The sequence below is a fragment of the Ambystoma mexicanum genome, chromosome 7q, assembly GCF_040938575.1.
Source record: "Ambystoma mexicanum isolate Mex_15411 chromosome 7q, UKY_AmexF1_1, whole genome shotgun sequence".
Lineage (NCBI taxonomy): Eukaryota > Metazoa > Chordata > Amphibia > Caudata > Ambystomatidae > Ambystoma > Ambystoma mexicanum.
The window spans coordinates 1081928043-1081949824 of NC_090941.1; the positions used below are offsets into that span (position 1 = coordinate 1081928043).

The following is a 21782-nucleotide window of genomic DNA, read 5'->3' on the forward strand; positions in this document are numbered from 1 at the left end:
TGCTATTAAATCAGTTCTATTAGTATGCGCTGTGCACTTCACTATTCCTACCTCTAAGGGCAATGTTAGTGCTTTGATTAGTCGGGATAGCAACGCAGCATGCTGGACTGGGGTCAGATCTTTTAAACCCTCTTTTCTTCTTTCTGTATAACCCTGCATGTACCGTGGAGGTGACATATGCAGAGTGACTGCCTTCCCCTTACTCAACTCTAGCACCTCCATGAGTGCCACTAGTTCTGCCACTTGTCCACAGTAATGGGAAGGCAGTTGTTTCTCTACTCCAACCCAGTGTTCCCTATCCACAAGAACTACAACAGCTGCCCCGGTTTTCCTCTTACCAGTGCCCTCATCAATAGTTGACGACCTGTCAACAAAGAGTACCTCACCTTCTTCCAAGGCATCCTCCTTAACATTCATCCTCTCTTCTTCTTCTCCCTCATAAGTTGCACAGTCATGGACAGCGTCATCAGTTTTCACTGGTTCGGCCAAGAATGTTTCTAGATTAACTAGGTGACACATTGCCGGATGTATGGAAGCATTTGACAAAATAACTTCATACCCTGATACTCTTTGGCTTGTCAAAGTGGAATTAGACTTTTCAAAGTTAGCAAAAACTGCATGCTCCTCAGACAACATCACCGGGCAGCCCATAGTAATGGTTGAAGACTTTTGTATCTCAAAAGCTGCTGCCGCAAGAGCTTGTTCACAAGGGAACTGACCTTGCATAACTGATTCCAAAAGCCAGCTGTAGTAAGCCAAGGGCTTGTAACCTAATGATGCTTTTTGAGCCAGGACTGCTGTCATTACCTTCCCAGCTCTATGTGAAAATAGAAAAAATGGTTTATGGTAATTTGGGGTCACTAAGACTGGAGCATTACTGATCGCAGTCTTGAGTTCTGGAAAACATGTTCTCATTTCCTCTGACCATCTTATCGGACTCTTCTCTTTTCATGCTTCCTTGAGTGCTTGAAGTAGGGGTCTTGTGTAACTAGAGTAGTCCAAGATCCATGACCTACAATAGTTACAGAGCCCCAGGAACTGCTGCATCTGTTTTACCATAACTGGATGAGGCATATTCTAAACTGCTGTGGCTCTCTCAGGCATCACCTTTCTCCGGGGAGACGATATTACCTGTTCCAAATATACTACCTCTGTCTGGCAATACAGCAATTTATCTTTGTCCACTTTGTACCCCTTGTTCGCAAGGAGCTTGATTGTATCTTCTCGACACTGCTCCTCTGAAGCACTACAGACCAATACGTCATCCACGTTCTGAATTACGGTACTGGGCACTTGTAAGTTTCCCAAATCCATTTGAATGCCCCTGTTAAAAACACTCGGGGATTCAAAGTATCCCAGGAGTAACCTTGTGTGCTCAAATCTCTTCCCACAATATGTACATGCCGTAAGGTACTGGGAATTGGTTTGTAAGGGAACTTAGAAAAGGGCATTTTTTAAATCAATTACTGTAAAATGGTTCAACCCAGTTGGGAAGTTACAGAGAATGGTGGCAGGACTTGGGCAATGTTTGATTATATAATGCCCAATGCTTTACGACAGACAATGATTCACTAAGAGAGGATGCATTATTCTGCTAGTGCTTACATTATCTCAAGGATATCTTTGTAACTCTTAGCATGCATTGCTCAATTGCCTAACACAGCGATAACACATACAAAGGATGAAAAATTTGGTTCACTGATGGAAATTGGTCAGTTTTTTTTGTAATTTCTGAAATATACACAGATATTACAGTGGCTACCACATGTGCAACAACTCCATGCAACTTCTTTGTCGCCCTCGACATTAGTATCATTCTGAATTATCATGAACATCATCCTCTGAGTGTCCGTAACCATGACCACAGGCTCATCAGCCAGTCCCTCTCAGTGGAATACATATGCCCATGCTCTAAAGTCAGGATTTAATCAAAAAAAGGACTGGAAAATTGAAGGATTTGGATAGGAATAACACATTTCTAGTTGACTGAGAGTCATCACAATTCCTTTTTCCACTACCATCACATCTACAACCCTGGTGAACAAGATGCTTTCATTAAATAATTATTTGTGGGAATGGGTTGCTCAAAACCTGACAAATTTATTAGGGTATATAGTTGCTTCCTGGAGGTCACTCATTTGGTTAAATCACATGGTGAACATTATTATTTCAACTTGTTTTATTATAAAGTAAATTAACTTTTTTTTAAATAAATGAACTTATTTGAGATTAATCTAATTTAACACAGTCAAAGTCAACACGTTTATATCCATATAATTATTAGTTTCTCTTATTTGAATTATGTTTATTCATAGTAGGGTCTTCACCTTTAAGGCTCTTCCCCTTAATTGTTCATATTCTTTTATTGATAGAAATATTCATTATAGACAACACAGACCATTTTTACATGATACAGTACAATGCTTCTCTCCTAATTGTTTTTAATTAACTATAATACATAAAACTCTTTGGACATGTAAGGATATTGAGTCGGCTGGAATATGGTAAAAGTGCTGGTTATAATGTTTACTGGCACTTTTAACAGACCGGCCAAGTACGGATGTGAAGGATCACAGTTGCCTGAATTACCAGCACCAGTATCAAAGCATCAGAATTACCAGCACCAGTAATACCAGATGGGCCTCAAACCTGCGGCAGTAGTAACAGCAGAATGGGATCACCTGCATATCGCGGGCCTGCATTTGCTGGTAATACCAGCACATATTTGCTGCTGTTACTGGCAAAAGCTAGTAAGAAAACCTCCTACCCTAAAGCAGGCGGTAAATGCATTCAGGTGTGGGAAATGAGGCCACAGGTGCACCCATTCGCCCTGGAAGAGTACAAAAAGGTCACACCATCCACACACACTTCCCTACCCCAGCATGCTGCAACTACACACAGTCAGCATCTTAATACAGCTGCTCCAGGCCAAAATATAGCTGCATGGTCTGGAGGAACACCTGATGGAACAATGTGCAGTGGAGAGGAGGAGAAGGAGGAGGAGGAAGAGTGTGAGGAGAAGATGCCATGCAAGGCGTGCATCCATACCTCGTGTAAGGGCCACACCATGGACACTCACTGACATGCAACTCCTCACTGTGACTGCCTTGACAGGAAGAGAATTGCATATCTCCTCAACCTGAACCAGGAAGACATTGGGAGCAGGAGCAGCATCAGGACAGTCACATCACTGCTGGTAAAGCTCGTGTCAGTCCTACACTTTCTTACCACAGGCATGTTCCAGCACGCTGTGAGCCAGCTGCATGGCATTTCACAGCCTGCATTCTCCAAACTTCTGGGTCAGGTGCTGGAAGCACTTCTGTGACATGTGGGAAAGCATACTGCCCTCCCCACCACGCTGGCAGAGGTGAACACCAAAAAGACAAGATTCTATGCCATTGCATACATGCCCAATGTGGTGGCAGCCCTGGATTGCAGGCACGTTGAGCTGGTGGCACCTCAGTACTTGGAGGAAGTCTACAGGAATGCTTATTTCCTAATTGTTCATATTTAACTGCAATACATAAACGTCTTTGGTAATGTGAGGACATTGTGCTTTCTTGTTGTATGTACACTATTTGATTGTTTTACATTTCATGCTGACCACATTATACTGTATATTGGTTTCCTCATGCTGCAATTGTAATAATTAATGGACTAGAAACAAACATGATAACACGGTATCTTGTTTTCCCTTTCAACTAGGATCTGTAAAAGGAGACACTCTAATTCAATATGGAGGACATATAGGATTGCTTTTTGCCGCATGTGACCACTTCAACGAAATTTTTTACGCGGCATTCGCTGAGAGTCATATAAAGGCTGTCAGAAAATGGGTTCAGAAGGAATCTGGAGCACTTGATTGGAGTTTTCCTGCAAAGCTTGCCTGTGAATTGGAAGGAAAGAGGTAAGAATGTTGTAACAGGTGTGTGTGTGTATAGCTGCAAACTATCCCTTTGTATTTCAAGTAAATAGGAGTTTATTACTATTCAGAATGCACGTGCATGCCAATCAATAGTGTAGCCTGGTATACCAAAGGAGGGGTCATTATCTTTGGATAATGACCCACCACCATAGGTTGGAGAAGGTTCATTATCCAAAGACATACTGACCCCTCACAAGGTCTAAATGGCCATTAGCATATAGAGGTAGAAGCAATATGTGTTTTGGAGGTTTGGCGCCCAAGTAACAAGAAATGTTATTTAGTGGTAAGTAAAGAAAATATGCAAAATGAGTTAGTAAATTAAATTTGGTTTTGTAAGTATTTCCCCATGTTTTAGTGTTGCCTTTGGTGTGAAATTGGATGTTGCAGAGAAGAAAAAGGTCCTCCCATGCAGGAAGTGTCTTTTTAAAAGAAATCTCTGGCTTGGAAATTGCATTGTTGTTACTCTGTATGCTTTTGAAGACAAAATGTTAAAAATTCAGTCAATACCAAATATTATTGACTGCAGTCTGAACATTCTGATTGTCTGAGACAAGATCAATAATTATCTCCATTTGCTAATAGTGAAAAGGATATATTATGTTTATTTGAATAAGGATGCGAAGAGGCCACTACAAAACCAGCAGGGGGTGTATTATGACAGCAGAGCCTTCCCTTCTGGATTTTCATATGTCTGGCCAGCATTTGGCAAGCACAGATAGTCTGCCCAAGGTGAATCCTGGGGGCTTGCACCTCATTATCCAATAGGAAATCCATCCCTGCACATGTATGTGCTGCTTGGGGATAGCATAGCCTTTCTTTAATGCTACCAACCATCTGCTGCCTCGTGAAAGCTGAGTGCTCCTTGAAGAGGCAAGCGCTACTCCAGGACCCTCTTGAATACATAACTGAATTCATGATTTGCAAAAGGTGCGCAGAGGATTCACCTTGGGTAGTGAAGGCCCAGGTGCTAACCTGGATGCACATTCAACTGAGATCTGAGACCCACAAAGGGCTTCTTTGCACAGACATTCAGACATCTTGAGGACGATTCAACCATGGCACCCACACACATACACACAGACACATCGCTGCATATGCATTCACATAGTTTGTATTTGAGCAAAGCAGCAATGTGCTGGTGTAATATCACTGAGCATCAGTATACCACACGTTTCTGACCAGGAAAACAAGACCCCAATGTCAAAGAGAGGAATAACATACTTGCACCATTGCCTTGAAAAAGAAATATATATATATATATATCTCCAAACATAGACAGTAAGTATGCTAAAAAAATCATGTTGCTTCAGACTGACCACGAAATAATAACACAAGAACAATGCGAAGGAGAGGAAGCAGCGAAAAGAGAGGGAACCAAATAGAACTTGGTTAAAAAGTATGACATATGTCTGAGTGTTGTCTTAGTTTCCATCAGTAGTGGTGATGGGTTCAGGGATATTTGCTATAGGATATACTTATAATAATTGTCTGTGGTCCTGCTGTGAAAATGGGCCTATAAAAGCTGTGTGCTCAATAGATTGTGCCAGAGTCTCAGAAAATGATCATAAATGGCACGAGGGCAGCAAACAGGCTCTTTTCATTTGCATTCTTTGCTGAAAAGTTCAGGTCACCTTAATATCAAAGGGGACCTGATCTTGTCACGAGGGACTGGACAATAATGCACAGACCCTGCTGCCAACACTAATGTATGAAAGGTTCCCAGCAACCAATTGGCTGCATTGAGCGCATTTCACCGAGACGGGCTGTTCATGGGACATTCATGGGCATGTCCCAGTGAAATGCACAGATAAAACGAAAGCATTTCCATCCCTGTTTGGGGATGAGATGGAAATGCAAGAGTGACAGCCTTGTTAAAACTATGGCTGTTCCACTTAGGAGAAGTCATGAGAGGTTCAGAAATAAACCTGTCATTCTTTGCGCCTCCTGCTGCAGACGCTCGGATGACCCTCATTTCTGGGCATTTAAAAGTACATCCCTTTTGTGAATTTGGGATGAGCTTTTAAATACCCAGACATCACTGCTTATTTACCCAAATGGGCAAAGGGAGGAAAAGGGCATCTGCATGAGTGAATTCATTTGGACGACTCCATTTGATTGGCACAAGTCACTTACCACGGAGGGTCCTGGTGGTTTAAATGTGTGAAACGGTTCTTGAAACTCGTCTCCAAGTAGTTCAATGGTGAAAACACCAGGATCCCGGCTGACTTGAACCTCATGGTTCTGTGAGTATCACTCTGGCTGCAGAGAGGCAGGTTTTGTACGAGCAGCAGATCACTCCTCTGGTAGCTTTGAGTCCCACTCCAGGGGCTCAGGGACAATATGGTTCTCAGGTTCCTGAACACGGAGGAGGCTGGCACACAACTGCAGGGGTCCTTCAACCAGGGACGTCATTTCACCAAAATGCCAGGGGTAGCGGAAGTGACATCACACAACCCTTGAACCCCTGATGACATCACAGGAAGTGATGTCATTTGACCCCGCCCTGAAGTGATATCGCAGGAAACGATGGAATACGACCTTTCACCGATTGACAAAACAGGAAGTGGCATCACATAGCATTGTACACTACGAAAAATATGGTTACGATATCACTATAATGTGATATACATTTCATACAAGAATGGATCGCCATGTGTATCATTAAGATCAGTGTGTATAGGCCCATATTACCAAATTACTGTGAATGCAAGCAGACATCCATGACCAAATGATAATGATGTGTTATTATATAGCACTTACGCTTCAGCGCTTTACATAGAAGAAATATACATACACCCAATATCACCCAACCTGTGTTGGTACCCATTTATCGACCTCAGAAGGATGAAAGGTTGAATTGAGGCATTCAAGAACAGACTAAATCAGTGACTCACTGAAGTATGCCTGAAATAAACCTTTAATGAGTCTAGCAATTATTGTATAGAATTCCAGAAAGACAAATGTTTTGGCATTCCTATTCTTTCTTATTTAGGTTCAGTGCTGAAAGTGTTAGACTTGTGGCACTCCTGTTCTTATTTTTCTTCTTTTTTTAAGGGGCCTGAACAAGAAAGCTAGCCACTTCAGAATTAAAAAGCCACATGGTGCTGGCCACAGCCCAGGAGCTTGCATTGCAAAATATATATATATATATATATATATATTTTAGAGGTCGCAAGGGAGACCTCAGAAGTTGCAAGGGAGACCCCCAAATGACGTCCCCGCCTTCAACACTGTGCGGTCCAGGGTACCACTGTCATTGGCAGAGAGGCAGGTCTTGCTCAAGCAGCAGGTTCATCCCCAATGGTGCCTGGGGATGGTGAGGGGCAGAGCTCACCTCTGCCTTGAAACACCTGCCTTTACCTCCCAACTGAAGGACTCTGGAAAGGACTGCCCTCCCAGCAGAGACCAAACAAAATCTTCAAGGGTTGGGGTAAAAAAGATTAGGCAAAGCAGTGGTGTGAGAACCCTTCTTTTAAAGGTGAATGGCCACAGATGATTGGATTAAAGCTACCCTGCTTTTGGGGTGCCAAACCCTGTTCTTGAAAGAAGTGGACTTTGCCCTTCTGACATCACATCCAACGTGCTTTGTGCAAAAGGAAGTGGAGGGGAGAGGAAAGAGAGGCAGAGAGAAAACAAAATGGTAGAAATCTCCCTCAACTGTACAGAGCTCTCCCTCTCTACACTAACCCTTCCCTTTTCAATAGAATGAAGGGTCTTCATATATGCAGAACCCAGGTGTGAGGCCACACGTTTTTGGAATGGGTGTGACTTTTTTTTTATTATTACTTGGTCATACATAATAACCTTTAACACTCAACAACAGAGATAAAACAGTAGCAATAAATAATCAATAGAGGTAATACAGTAAGACAATCTAATCAAAATTCATCTTATCAAAAAGAAGGAATAATCCTAAAACATGTATCAAACCATACTCTAATATCTAGACATGGACATTAACTAAAACGTACTGGTTCACGTTGTAAAGAATCTAAAAACCTCACCACCCCAAAAAAGTTGAGGGCATACATCCAGCAAGACAGTCATACCAAAATCCCTCCAACTCGCCCAAACCAAATAAATGCTGAAACATCCTATAATTATCAGACGTTTGCCTTGTAATGCATTACAGACGACCAATAGATGTTTCAAGGTTTCAGGTCTAGCCTGCTCATTGCAAAATCTATCTGTAAAATAAATCCAGCAAAATTTTAAAATAAAAGCCTAATCTTTGTTTTAGGATAAATAGAAAGGATAAATAGAAATATATGGTGCCAGAATACCAACTTGCTTGTGCTCCAAAAGCCAAAAGACTTACATCCAGGAAGTTTTTCAATGGTTACTATCCAATCAGATTCAAATAAAAAGTGCTTCAAATTTGAGGGGTTATCCACCAGCTTCTGACATGGCGCACCTAAATTCCTGAGTAGATTCGAAAAAAACCTAGCACATTCACATAAAAGTGTATCTACATTCAGATCTAAAATAATGTTCATATCATATAATAACAAATCTTTCAAATCTTTCAAAAAATTACAAATCTTATTATAAAAAATATAAAATGTTGTCCTGAGCTCTGCCTATAAGAGAATTAATACCCACCTCATATATAACAGCAACCAATAGAATTGAACTGGGGATTCTTAAAGCTCTCCTCCAAATCATTCCTTCTAATAACGGTACAAAATCTAAAACCCACAGTACTTCAATTCCCTATCAAATCTTTGGGAGGACCTTCTCTTCATAAAATGTTAAATTTGGTGTGAAGGAGGATTTTCTGCATTTAGAATCAACTCTACTAAACTGTATGGACAGGGCCATTGCCCAACTTTTCATCCATTTGCTGCTTAGGTGGAATTGAGATGAGTGGAAAGCCAAGGTAAATAGAACTATCTACCCTTTCAAGTTCATCCAAACCAATCTGCTATTGATACGATAACATTTTTTTTCTCATAGTGCACTGCATTATTTTGCAGAGCTCAGCAAGGTCAAGGTCAATTCCAAATCTAGAGCCAACCACGTTTCTACCATTAACACTAGCGAGACGACCACTGCTGAAGCTCTTGGGAATATACCACTGAACGGAACAAATTAGAAACAGAATGGCGGAATATATGATGTCAAGGAATGAAGACATCATAGCACTGTTTGCCCCAAGAGGATCCACAGACAATGCCTTTAAAGATTGTAACCCACGAGAAGACCTCAAATAAAAGTTCATGAGACTAGAAAAACTATCTAGAAAAGAAATAAACACATTTTGGGAACAAAAAAACACAATGCAAGAATATGCAGAACAAAAGAAAATACCAAGAGGCCTGAGAATACTCATCTTCTCTGACTTTGATGATCCACAATACTCTTATCTAGCCGATGAATGGGAACAAAACCTCGTACATGGTTCAACAACAATGATAGAGCTACTAATAGAACATGCAAAAAGAAAACATGCAAGAGTTGTTATTCTCATTGAAGAATTAAAAAGAAATAGAAGACTATGATGCCCTGAAAGATGACAGAGACTACAGAGAAGATAGACTATTTACCTACCAAACAAAATATGACCAAGACAAACCGAAGTCGAAAGAAAGCACACCCAACAGCTCACCTGCCAGCTCTGAAGTGGACAGTGAACAAGATGAAACAACGGAACCCAACTAACACGCAACAGATAAACAACCAACTAAACTCTTTTTTAGAGCAAATGAAACGACACAAGAAAGCAAGCCGTCTCAAACCTCAAACAAAGAAAACAGTGTCTTTCGCAGTGCCATTAACAAATACAAAAACCCAACAGGAAGAGAAAGAGGAGGAAGACCAGACAAAAGACGCAAGAGACTTGGAGGAAGAAATAGAGCATAGACAAATGAGGTCGCAGTTCCAGAAAACGATGGGACAAAATAATGACAAAATTTTATTATGAACTTGTCATGCAAAGAACTAACATCTTTGGAGATGGAAGTACTTAACAAAGGACTCTCCTTTTCACCATCAAGCAACAACAATTTTGTTGACATTCAAATTGACCTTTTCAAATTCACACGACGTCTTAAATTGACCAAATTATTTGCTACAAAAGCAACAGTATACAAACCCAGAGAAGAGACACCACAACCAAGTGCTCTCACTATACACAATCTAGTAGACATCCATCTCCTCAGCACACTAGAAAAAGACCTTAAAAGCAAAAAAGACTGCATGCAAGAACTTGGAATCCATAATGTAGCCATGAGTATCCCAGCGCTCAAAAGCAAATCCAAATTTACTCCTCAACTTTTCGCAGAGAATTACATAGATACATTCCAGCAAGCTGTCACCAACGACCTACATAGATTGGAGGATCAATTGAATCATAAGAAAAAAAACAAAGAAAATCTCTCGAAAGAAGAACAAACCATACTTAAGAACCTACGGGAAGAAAAGAACATTATAATCAAAGAGGCAACATTGTAATAATGGACAAAGCTGATTACATAAAGATGGCAGAGAACCACCTTCAAATACCAGGCAACTATGAAAAACTGGATACCAATCCACAAGCTAGAATCCTGAAGGAACACCAAGAACTACTCAAGCACTACCAAGCAGAAGGACTCATAAGAGATGATGAACATGATTACCTCAGAACAGATCATCCGATCATGCCAACCCTCTTTTTTCTGCCTAAATTTCATAAAAACTTTGTCAAAATCCCAGATGGTAGACCGATCATGAGCGTAATAGGAGGAATTACTGAAACACTAGCCAGATATATCAACAATGTTATACAACCGCTAGTCACCAAGATACCAACGTATCTCAGAGACACCATGCACACCTTGGCAATACTTTCACAGATTGATTGGGAACCTAACTTTATAATGGCCACATTAGACGTAAAGGCCTTGTATACATCCATCAACCATGAACTGGCTATAACCAGTCTGGGTTATCTACTGAAATATGAATCAGCATCACATCTGGAACAAGTGGAGATGACCAAAGAATTTCTTAAATTCTCATTGACTAACAATACATTCATCTTCAACAGAGAAAACTACAAACAAACGAAGGGGATTGCCATGGGAGCCAGCTATGCTCCAGCACTAGCCAACTGCTTCATGCATTCGTATGAACAACAACACGCAATGCGATAAACAAAATTCACCAGTCTTATTGTCAACTGGGCACGCTATACAGACAATGTCATCCTCATATGGAGAGGAACACAAGAAGAACTAATCCTATATGTGGACTACCTTAACCAAAATAGTTGTGGTATTGAGCTAACCAACCATATCAGTACAGAACAAATCGACTTTCTGGACCTAACGATTTCAATCGAAGACAACAAAATAATAATCAAAACCTTCCACAAACCGACTGAGGTAAACTCACTGCTACATGCAAAAAGATGCCACAGAAGAAGTGTCATCCAGAACATCCCACAAGGAGACTACATTCGAGCCAAGAGAAATTGCAACATTCAGAAACACTTCTCAGAAGAATGTGATCTTCTGGACCAAAGATTCACATGCCAAGGTTACTCTGACAAAAACCTCACGGACGCAGGGAGGAAGCCACTACCTTCGAAAGGGAAACATAACTCACACCCAAACCAAAGAAGATAGACACAGCATCTACAATCAGATTTGTAACCAGATATAATATGGACAGTCATGAAATCCAAAAGATTTTAGTCAAACACTGGGACCTGCTCCTAATGGATGAATACATTAGACCCAGTCTAAAAGCGTACCCAAGCCTGTCATACGGCAGAGCGCCCATACTCAGAAGCTTACTTAGCCCATCTTTTCTATCCAAGAAAAATATCTCAGCAAAAGACTGGCTAAGCAGTCAAACACCAATTGTTTTCACCAAATGTGGAACCTGTTCATTGTGTAAATACACCACCCAAACCAAATGTGCAAAATTTAAAGGCTACCCACCATTCAAAATCATGGAACACATTAATTGTAAAACTAAATATGTAATCTATGCACTCATTTTTGTATGTGACAAGATTTACACAGGGAGGACCATCCGAGAAGTACAAACTCAGATCAGGGAAGACATAAACAGCATCCACTCCCAGGACCTGAAGCTGCCTTTAGCCAACCATTGGCAGAAAAACCACCAGATGGAAGATAAAAGCCAGATAAGATACATTGGACTGAGAACAGTAAAGATGGGAGCAAGAGTAGGGGACAGAGTATGAAGATTGCGACAGGAAGAAGCAAGACTTATCTGCCGCTATAGATGTGTCAAGGATGGCTTGAACAGTGATCACAATTTCAATGTGTTCTTGTAACCATACTCTGTCTCATCATGCCCTCCACTATGCTCCCTGAGAGAAATCCCTAGGACAACCACCAAACCTTCCTTGACAACCACAGTCCGAACCAGGGCACATTACCAATCCCAATGCAGGACGACACCAGCAGGTAAGTCTGCTGGCACAGACAAATGGGATTTCCCTCTCTACACATGACATATCCGCCTTGCCGGACCACATGGACTATAGCCACACAACAACACAATGCCAACAAATGGACACACCACTACAGATCAGGTTCCACATGGCCCAAACAGTTTATCAGGACTGATGACCCACAGCTCTCACCAGCATGGGAGAACCACCTCTGCCACACCACACTGCTCTGCATACCTACAACCACACCATCCAATGGAATATGCCAAGAGACCCAAGCACAATTGGCTCTCCCCAGAGTGTCAGCACTGGCACCCCATACCCCCTCTTCGCCCCCCCACCACTAGCCCATCAGGCTGTACACTAATCTCTTCAGAGACAGGCACGACTTCCCTTTGCACTTGCGCACAAGGAAAACGCGTTTCCACTGCCAACGCGCATGCGTGTCACTACATGCGCATGTACTATGCTTCCTGCACATGCGCATGGACTTCCTCTCCGTGACTCGACACTTCGCATGCGCACAGGATATAATCCTACTACCCATACGACACACGGTGAGACCAGGAGCGAACGCGCTGTACAAGATCCAAGGTAAGAGCCAGCCCCACCGGCCCGAGCTCTAACAGGCCTCCGTGCTCAATCCTAACCCAGAGCCTGGCTCCATTTCTATCGGCCATCCGGTACACCCTTCAGGAGACGGTTGGCCCCGATAAATCCGGTGCACCAGGCACACGGTTTTAACCCAGATCACCACAACCCCTACTTGAGGCAGCCAGGCGGCCCACCACTGCGCCCAATGATGCAACTCTCCAGTCACTTCCCACTCAGGATCCTCAGCAGACGCCTTGCCTTTGGCAGCCCCCACCTACCGGCAACCCTGTCCATTTCTCAACAGGCACCTCCAGAGCCCTAACCATCCTAATGCGGCGCCAACCAGTACATGGCCCACTGGCAACATCCAACAGCTGCATCTCCTAGCACTGTCCCACCACAACAGTGTAACCTCCAGACTTCTGCACACCAGACCGATTGATCAATCAGACAACCTTATCAGGGACATACCCCCAACTCGCCAGCCTCAACAGGGCCCCCATCTCTCCCCAGGCTAAATCACAATTCACATCAGTATCACACAGAACCCAGACTTATCTTCAACCTTCCTTTACAGGGCCCAACAGGAGCCACTATACTCACAGGACAAGGAACCAAAAACAATGTACCAGGACCCCACAGGGGGCAGCAGGCCTAAATTAATAGGTAAGGGGGCGCAATCCTCACACATGACTTAATTGGAACAAACCAAATCTCTTGCTAAACATTTTCTCTCTTTCTTTCCTTCTCCCTCTGCTTAACATTGGCTGATAATGCATTGAATATACTGTGCCATATTTAACATGTATCTCTCAATTTTAACACGCCACCTCACCCAAACACCACTCACTGTACACTAATGGAACAATGTATGTCACAATTATGTCACAATTGATCACATCACGTGGTTTTGAATATGTATCAGCCTTGATAAAGATCCATGGGTCGAAACACGTGTCGGCTGACAACAAGGGGATGTAAGAGCCCCAGATGTACCACATGTACACCAAAAATTTAAGAAAAACCTACCACTTGCACAAATAAAAGCGAGATTATATCGCAACAACCAGCGTGTAAAACTAATTTCTTCAAATTGCATTAGCAGGATAGCCAGGAGAACACCCTCCTTCTTCTGCATTATTTTAGTTATAGCAGAATATTTTTTTTAAAGAGTTGGATGAGGCATAATTAGCAAAAGCTTCTGCCAAACTCTGCAAAACTATCGATGCACAATAAACAATTAAAAAGTCATCTGCATATGCTAACCATATTAATTTAAAATTCTGAAGTTTAGGAGCTGCAAAGGAGACAGGATCAAAATAGACTCCAATATCTGACATGTATAAATTAAATAAAAATGCTGACAGAATACAGTCTTGTCTGACCCCCTTAAAAGTGGAACTTTTACGAGAAAGGGTCCTATTATATTTCAGCCTGATTTGAACATTATGGAGAACATGAATCAGGCATAAAAGGCCAGATGATATTCCCCAGTTTTTCAACTTGGTCCACAAGAGACCTCTATCGACTGCAACAAATGCAGCTGAGAGGTCAATAGTCCCTAGAAAAACCGATTCATACTTTTTTGTCCAGGCTTAATTTTTTGCACATTTTAAAAAGATGCCATTTAGTGAGCTTCCTGAATGTGTCCTAAAACCAGTCTACCATTTTTCTTAACCTTCGAGATGATTTTTCCCAATTTTAAAGCTGTCCCAACAGGAAAGTTGCAAACACCTGGCTGTCCGCATCTAGTATGGGCATGTGCAGATAATTAGTAGGTTCTGAGAGGGAGCCCTTGTTATGAATTGGGACAATATATGCGGTGGACCACGAAGTAGGAAAAGTACAGGTATCCAGCACTTGCTTGAAGAGATTGGATAGTACAATGGCCCGTCAGCTAGATTATGTTTGAATAGTACATATGATAATGTGTGTTTTGTTATGTTACTTTGCATTTATATAGCGCCCTATTTATCATTGATATGATCTCAAAGGGCTGGTAGGTTGAATCTCCTCGGGAACCGCTGTTCAAGTCAGTAGAGAGAGAGAGAGAGAGAGAGAGAGAGAGAGAGAGAGTCATGTGGTGCGTGGGTGCACCCGATATGTGTGCAGCTGGTGTGGCACTTGTATGGTAGCTGCTTCTTAGTGGTAGGTGTGGTGGTTGGGAGGTCAGGAATGTGTGTTCATTCTGGTTGGTTGATACCCAGACTGATTTCTGTCCGTGTTAAGCCTGAGGAGACGCTTAGGCTAGCGGTGTGTGCTCAGCTAGCTGTGTTTAATTAGGATGATGAGGAGTATGTGGCGGGTTTTAGTATGAGAACACCTATACCAAATGTGTCATAATATCGATGTGTTCTAGTTGAGTGGTGGTGTATAGGAGAGAGTAAGTGTGGTGGTGTGATATGGTAGATTTTAGTAAGGCACTTGAGATTGAGTGCTCATCTCGACCAACTATTCAATCCATTTTATTCACTGTTTCCGTTCATTCAGCTTTTTCTGTTCATACATTTCATCTGGTTCATCATTTAGTTTACTAGTCTTTCCATTCATTCCATCATTTGATCCTTCATCTACATAAACTACTCCATCCGTTTCATCCTTCCCGTCTGTTTGGTGTGTTCGATCTGTTCCATCCTATTTATTTATTCAATCTGTCCAATGTGTTTTACTCACTTCATCAGCTGTATCTGTTCTATCAACTCGATCCGTTCCATCCACTCCATCCGTTCCATTCACTCCATCGGTTCCATCCACTCCATCCGTTCCATTCACTCCATCGGTTCCATCCACTCCATCCGTTATATCCACTCCATCCATTCCATCCACTCCATCTGTTCCATCCACTCCATCCGTTCCATCCACTCCAACCGTTCCATTCACTCCGTCGGTTCCATCGACTCCAACCGTTATATCCACTTAATCCGTTCCATCCACTCCATCTGTTCTATCCACTCCATCCGTTCCATCCACTCCATCTGTTCCATCCACTCTGTCCATACATTCATTGTCCATGTGTCTCAGAACCTCATGAGCACCAGTCATCTTTACTGCTCTTCAATACTGTAACTATCACCTTAAAACTTCCAATCATTCTTTAGATTGACCAAATCCCAAATATGTGCACCATCACTCAGTTAAGAAGAAGAGTACATTGCTTCAAAGTTGGATACCCAGGCTTGCTAACACACCACATTGAGCTGGCTAGCTGACTGTGAAGCACCCAATTCATTTATCAATTTCCATAATGCATGAGAGTTAGCGTTAAGCAGTTACTAACATACATTCTGCATCCCCTTAACTCCTTATAGCTCAGTTCCCTCCCAGCCACTTTTTGTAGGCTGATTTTACCTTTTTAATGTTACCAGAAGTGCTGACAAATCATAACCCAGCTGTAACTTGAAATGTCTAATTTGTGCTCCCATAACTTTCTTTTTCAAAGCTACTTTGGAATCTTATGCATGCAGATATCTGTTAGTTGGACGAATTGTCGAAGATCTAAAGGTAGAAAAAAAAAACTTTAAAGTATCCTCCATGAAATTATCAAAATTATCAACAGAGAATGTTTGATAGTTTCAGTCGATCGACGAGATCCTGAGGCTAGAGTATCATTACAACCATTAACTGAAATAACATTCCAGCTTACTCTATTTCCTGCTGGAATAACAGATACATCACATGGACCTTGCTCAGCATCCTTCCTAACTTGAAGATCAAATTCTGCAGTCAGGAAGCAGTGATTACTCCACTCAGTCTCAACAATCTTATACATTTTACATTTGTCAAATAACCAGTCTCCCACAAGGATATAATCAATAGTGGTGGAGTGCAAAATTCTATTATGCCAAGTAAAATTACATGGAACATCTCCATAAGCAGCCCTGTTCAACATTCGGAAACAAAGCACATCTAGATCTTTTAACCAGTGCCATACCCAATATTGTTTTGAAAGCTTACTTCCTAACGCAGAGACCCATTACTCTAGTAAATCCACTTCTATGCATGCAGCATTTACATCACCCAACAGTATAATATGGCCACCCAGTCTGAAGTAGTGGGATTACATCACTCCAATCCTTCACATAGAGAACAATTTGATCTAAAAGGGATTTAAGGCTTCTAACACTGATGTGACAATAAACATTTAAAATTAAAATATCCAAAACATTATTTATTTAAAGAACTTTAACATGGGTTGCTAAAACCCCAGTACAAACATGTGTCAATTGTATGAACTCAAACTGTTTTCAAGGCTTCACAAGGTTTAGCAGGCCACCAGACGGATGACCCAACCCAACCCTACCTAGATAGCTGAATTGATCAACCATATTTCTTGAAGAGTGATGATACTGTATTTCTTCAAAGTAAAAGCAACCATAGAGTTGGTAAATAGAAGATGGTTTCCTTAAGTATTCCACAGCATGAAGGAGAGACATTGTTCATAAGAGGAACCACTAGGAAGAACAAGGGTTAAGACCATTATTAGAACAGCAAAGCACTCCTGGTAACCAGGACCGGACATTAATCGGTTTAGCAACCTAAGCTTTCTCTGGATCACTGGAATCTCCTGATTATGAGTGGAGCCATGAGTCAATGAGACTACTATTTCCTTTGGAAAGGGTTGAACAAGCAATGATCCATCCGAGAGGACACAAGAAGAGTGTTTCAGAGTGTAGAGTGATATATCGAAGCCATACACTCAACGATTTCAATTCCTTCATGATGGTATCAAGGACTATTTTTGAGTTGATGTATCTTAATGCTCTATCAATCCTATGAAGAACTATGAAGTCAACACGCTCTAGGTCCTTTTTGGAGATTGCCTGCAAATTAAGAATTTTGCCTAAAAGACAAAGAATGCCTAAAAGACTCACAGGCCGATTCATGTAATTCCTCTCAAAAGTTTCGCACGCGGCTGGCGCACAGCGTGCCCGTGCGAATGTCTGCGCCAGCCGCGTGCGATAAAATCAATTTCCGCGCACAGCGTATTCATGGATTCCCACCTCCAAAAGCAGACGTGGCGCAGAGTGGCGCAGCGACCCTGCAGCAGCGCCAGTTAGGCCCCCAAGAACGCCCTTGCGCAAGGAAAAGACATCAAGATCACAAAACCATCGCAAAGGGCTGCGCCAACCCTGCACCAGTGCGAGAAGTTTCACACGCGACCTGGCCTGGGGGAGCGTGTGCGTGTATTTCAGGGGTGCGCGAGAAGTATTACACGCAAATGGCCTGGGTGCGTGTATTTCAGGGGTGCGCAAGAAGTTCGACACGCGATTGGCCCGGGCGCGTGTATTTTAGGGGCTCGCGGGTGGTTTCACACGCGATCGGGCCTGGGGGAGCCTGTGCGTGTATTACAGGGGTGCGCGAGAAGTTCCACACGTGATTGGCCTGGGCGCGTGTAATTCAGGGGTGCGCGAGAAGTTCCACACGCGATTGACCTGGGCGCGTGTATTTCAGAGGTGCGCGAGAAGTTCCACACGCGATTGGCCTGGGCGCGTGTATTTCAGGGGCTCGCGGGTGGTTTCACACGCGATCGGGCCTGGGGGAGCGTGTGCGTGTATTTCAGGGGTGCGCGAGAAGTTCCACACGCGATTGGCCTGGACGCGTGTATTTCAGGGGCTCGCGGGTGGTTTCACGCGCGATCGGGCCTGGGAGAGCGTGTGTGTGTATTACAGGGGTGCGCGAGAAGTTCCACACGCGATTGGCCTGGGCGCGTGTAATTCAGGGGTGCGCGAGAAGTTCCACACACGATTGACCTGGGCGCGTGTATTTCAGAGGTGCGCAAGAAGTTCCACACGCGACTGGCCTGGGCGCGTGTATTTCAGGGGCTCGTGGGTGGTTTCACATGCGATCGGGCCTGGGGGAGCGTGTGCGTGTATTACAGGGGTGCGCGAGAAGTTCCATACGCGATTTGCCTGGGCGCGTGTATTTCAGGGGCTCGCGGGTGGTTTCACACGCGATCGGGCCTGGGGGAGCGTGTGCGTGTATTACAGGGGTGCGCGAGAAGTTCCATACGCGATTTGCCTGGGCGCGTGTAATTCATGGGTGCGCGAGAAGTTCCACACGCGATTGGCCTGGGCGCGTGTATTTCAGAGGTGCACGAGAAGTTCCACACGCGATTGGCCTGGGCGCGTGTATTTCAGGGGCTCGCGGGTGGTTTCACACGCGATCGGGCCTGGGGGAGCGTGTGCGTGTATTTCAGGGGTGCGCGAGAAGTTCCACACGCGATTGGCCTGGGCGCGTTTATTTCAGGGGCTCGCGGGTGGTTTCACACGCGATCGGGCCTGGGGGAGCGTGTGCGTGTATTTCAGGGGTGCGCAAGAAGTTCCACACGCTATTGGCCTGGGCGCGTGTATTTCAGGGGCTCACGGGTGGTTTCACACGCGATCGGGCCTGGGGGAGTGTGTGCGTGTATTACAGGGGTGCGCGAGAAGTTCCACACGCGATTGGCCTGGGCGCGTGTATTTCAGAGGTGCGCGAGAAGTTCCACACGCGATTGGCCTGGGGGAGCGTGTGCGTGTATTTCAGGGGTGCGCGAGAAGTTCCACACGCGATTGGCCTGGGCGCGTGTATTTCAGAGGTGCGCGAGAAGTTCCACACACGATTGGCCTGGGCGCGTGTATTTCAGGGGCTCGCGGGTGGTTTCACATGCAATCGGGCCTGGGGGAGCGTGTGCGTGTATTACAGGGGTGCGCGAGAAGTTTAGGAGCTGCAAAGGAGACAGGATCAAAATAGACTCCAATATCTGACATGTATAAATTAAATAAAAATGCTGACAGAATACAGTCTTGTCTGACCCCCTTAAAAGTGGAACTTTTACGAGAAAGGGTCCTATTATATTTCAGCCTGATTTGAACATTATGGAGAACATGAATCAGGTATAAAAGGCCAGATGATATTCCCCAGTTTTTCAACTTGGTCCATAAGAGACCTCTATCGACTGCAACAAATGCAGCTGAGAGGTCAATAGTCCCTAGAAAAACCGATTCATACTTTTTTGTCCAGGCTTAATTTTTTGCACATTTTAAAAAGATGCCATTTAGTGAGCTTCCTGAATGCGTCCTAAAACCAGTCTACCATTTTTCTTAACCTTCGAGATGATTTTTCCCAATTTTAAAGCTGTCCCAACAGGAAAGTTGCAAACACCTGGCTGTCCGCATCTAGTATGGGCATGTGCAGATAATTAGTAGGTTCTGAGAGGGAGCCCTTGTTATGAATTGGGACAATATATGCGGTGGACCACGAAGTAGGAAAAGTACAGGTATCCAGCACTTGCTTGAAGAGATTGGATAGTACAATGGCCCGTCAGCTAGATTATGTTTGAATAGTACATATGATAATGCGTGTTTTGTTATGTTACTTTGCATTTATATAGCGCCCTATTTATCATTGATATGATCTCAAAGGGCTGGTAGGTTGAATCTCCTCGGGAACCAATGTTCAAGTCAGTAGAGAGAGAGAGAGAGAGAGAGAGTCATATGGTGCGTGGGTGCACCCGATATGTGTGCAGCTGTTGTGGCACTTGTATGGTAGCTGCTTCTTAGTGGTAGGTGTGGTGGTTGGGAGGTCAGGAATGTGTGTTCATTCTGGTTGGTTGATACCCAGACTGATTTCTGTCCGTGTTAAGCCTGAGGAGACGCTTAGGCTAGCGGTGTGTGCTCAGCTAGCTGTGTTTAATTAGGATGATGAGGAGTATGTGGCGGGTTTTAGTATGAGAACACCTATACCAAATGTGTCATAATATCGATGTGTTCTAGTTGAGTGGTGGTGTATAGGAGAGAGTAAGTGTGGTGGTGTGATATGGTAGATTTTAGTAAGGCACTTGAGATTGAGTGCTCATCTCGACCAACTATTCAATCCATTTTATTCACTGTTTCCGTTCATTCAGCTTTTTCTGTTCATACATTTCATCTGGTTTATCATTTAGTTTACTAGTCTTTCCATTCATTCCATCATTTGATCCTTCATCTACATAAACTACTCCATCCGTTTCATCCTTCCCGTCTGTTTGGTGTGTTCGATATGTTCCATCCTATTTATTTATTCAATCTGTCCAATGTGTTTTACTCACTTCATCAGCTGTATCTGTTCTATCAACTCGATCCGTTCCATCCACTCCATCCGTTCCATTCACTCCATCGGTTCCATCCACTCCATCCGTTCCATTCACTCCATCGGTTCCATCCACTCCATCCGTTATATCCACTCCATCCGTTCCATCCACTCCATCTGTTCCATCCACTCCATCCGTTCCATCCACTCCAACCGTTCCATTCACTCCGTCGGTTCCATCGACTCCAACCGTTATATCCACTTAATCCGTTCCATCCACTCCATCTGTTCTATCCACTCCATCCGTTCCATCCACTCCATCTGTTCCATCCACTCTGTCCATTCATTCATTGTCCATGTGTCTCAGAACCTCATGAGCACCAGTCATCTTTACTGCTCTTCAATACTGTAACTATCACCTTAAAACTTCCAATCATTCTTTAGATTGACCAAATCCCAAATATGTGCACCATCACTCAGTTAAGAAGAAGAGTACATTGCTTCAAAGTTGGATACCCAGGCTTGCTAACACACCACATTGAGCTGGCTAGCTGACTGTGAAGCACCCAATTCATTTATCAATTTCCATAATGCATGAGAGTTAGCGTTAAGCAGTTACTAACATACATTCTGCATCCCCTTAACTCCTTATAGCTCAGTTCCCTCCCAGCCACTTTTTGTAGGCTGATTTTACCTTTTTAATGTTACCAGAAGTGCTGACAAATCATAATCCAGCTGTAACTTGAAATGTCTAATTTGTGCTCCCATAACTTTCTTTTTCAAAGCTACTTTGGAATCTTATGCATG

The 21782-nt window shown here is 43.3% G+C and overlaps 1 protein-coding gene across 1 annotated transcript in view; it reads left to right on the top strand.

Annotated features, from left to right (window-relative positions):
• LOC138527997 (indolethylamine N-methyltransferase-like) overlaps positions 1-21782 on the top strand; it is a 178269-nt gene that overhangs the window by 24557 nt on the left and 131930 nt on the right. The window contains exon 2 of the mRNA XM_069639420.1: positions 3706-3907. Coding sequence (XP_069495521.1) covers positions 3706-3907 — 202 coding nt within the window. The remainder of the gene's footprint in view (positions 1-3705; positions 3908-21782) is intronic.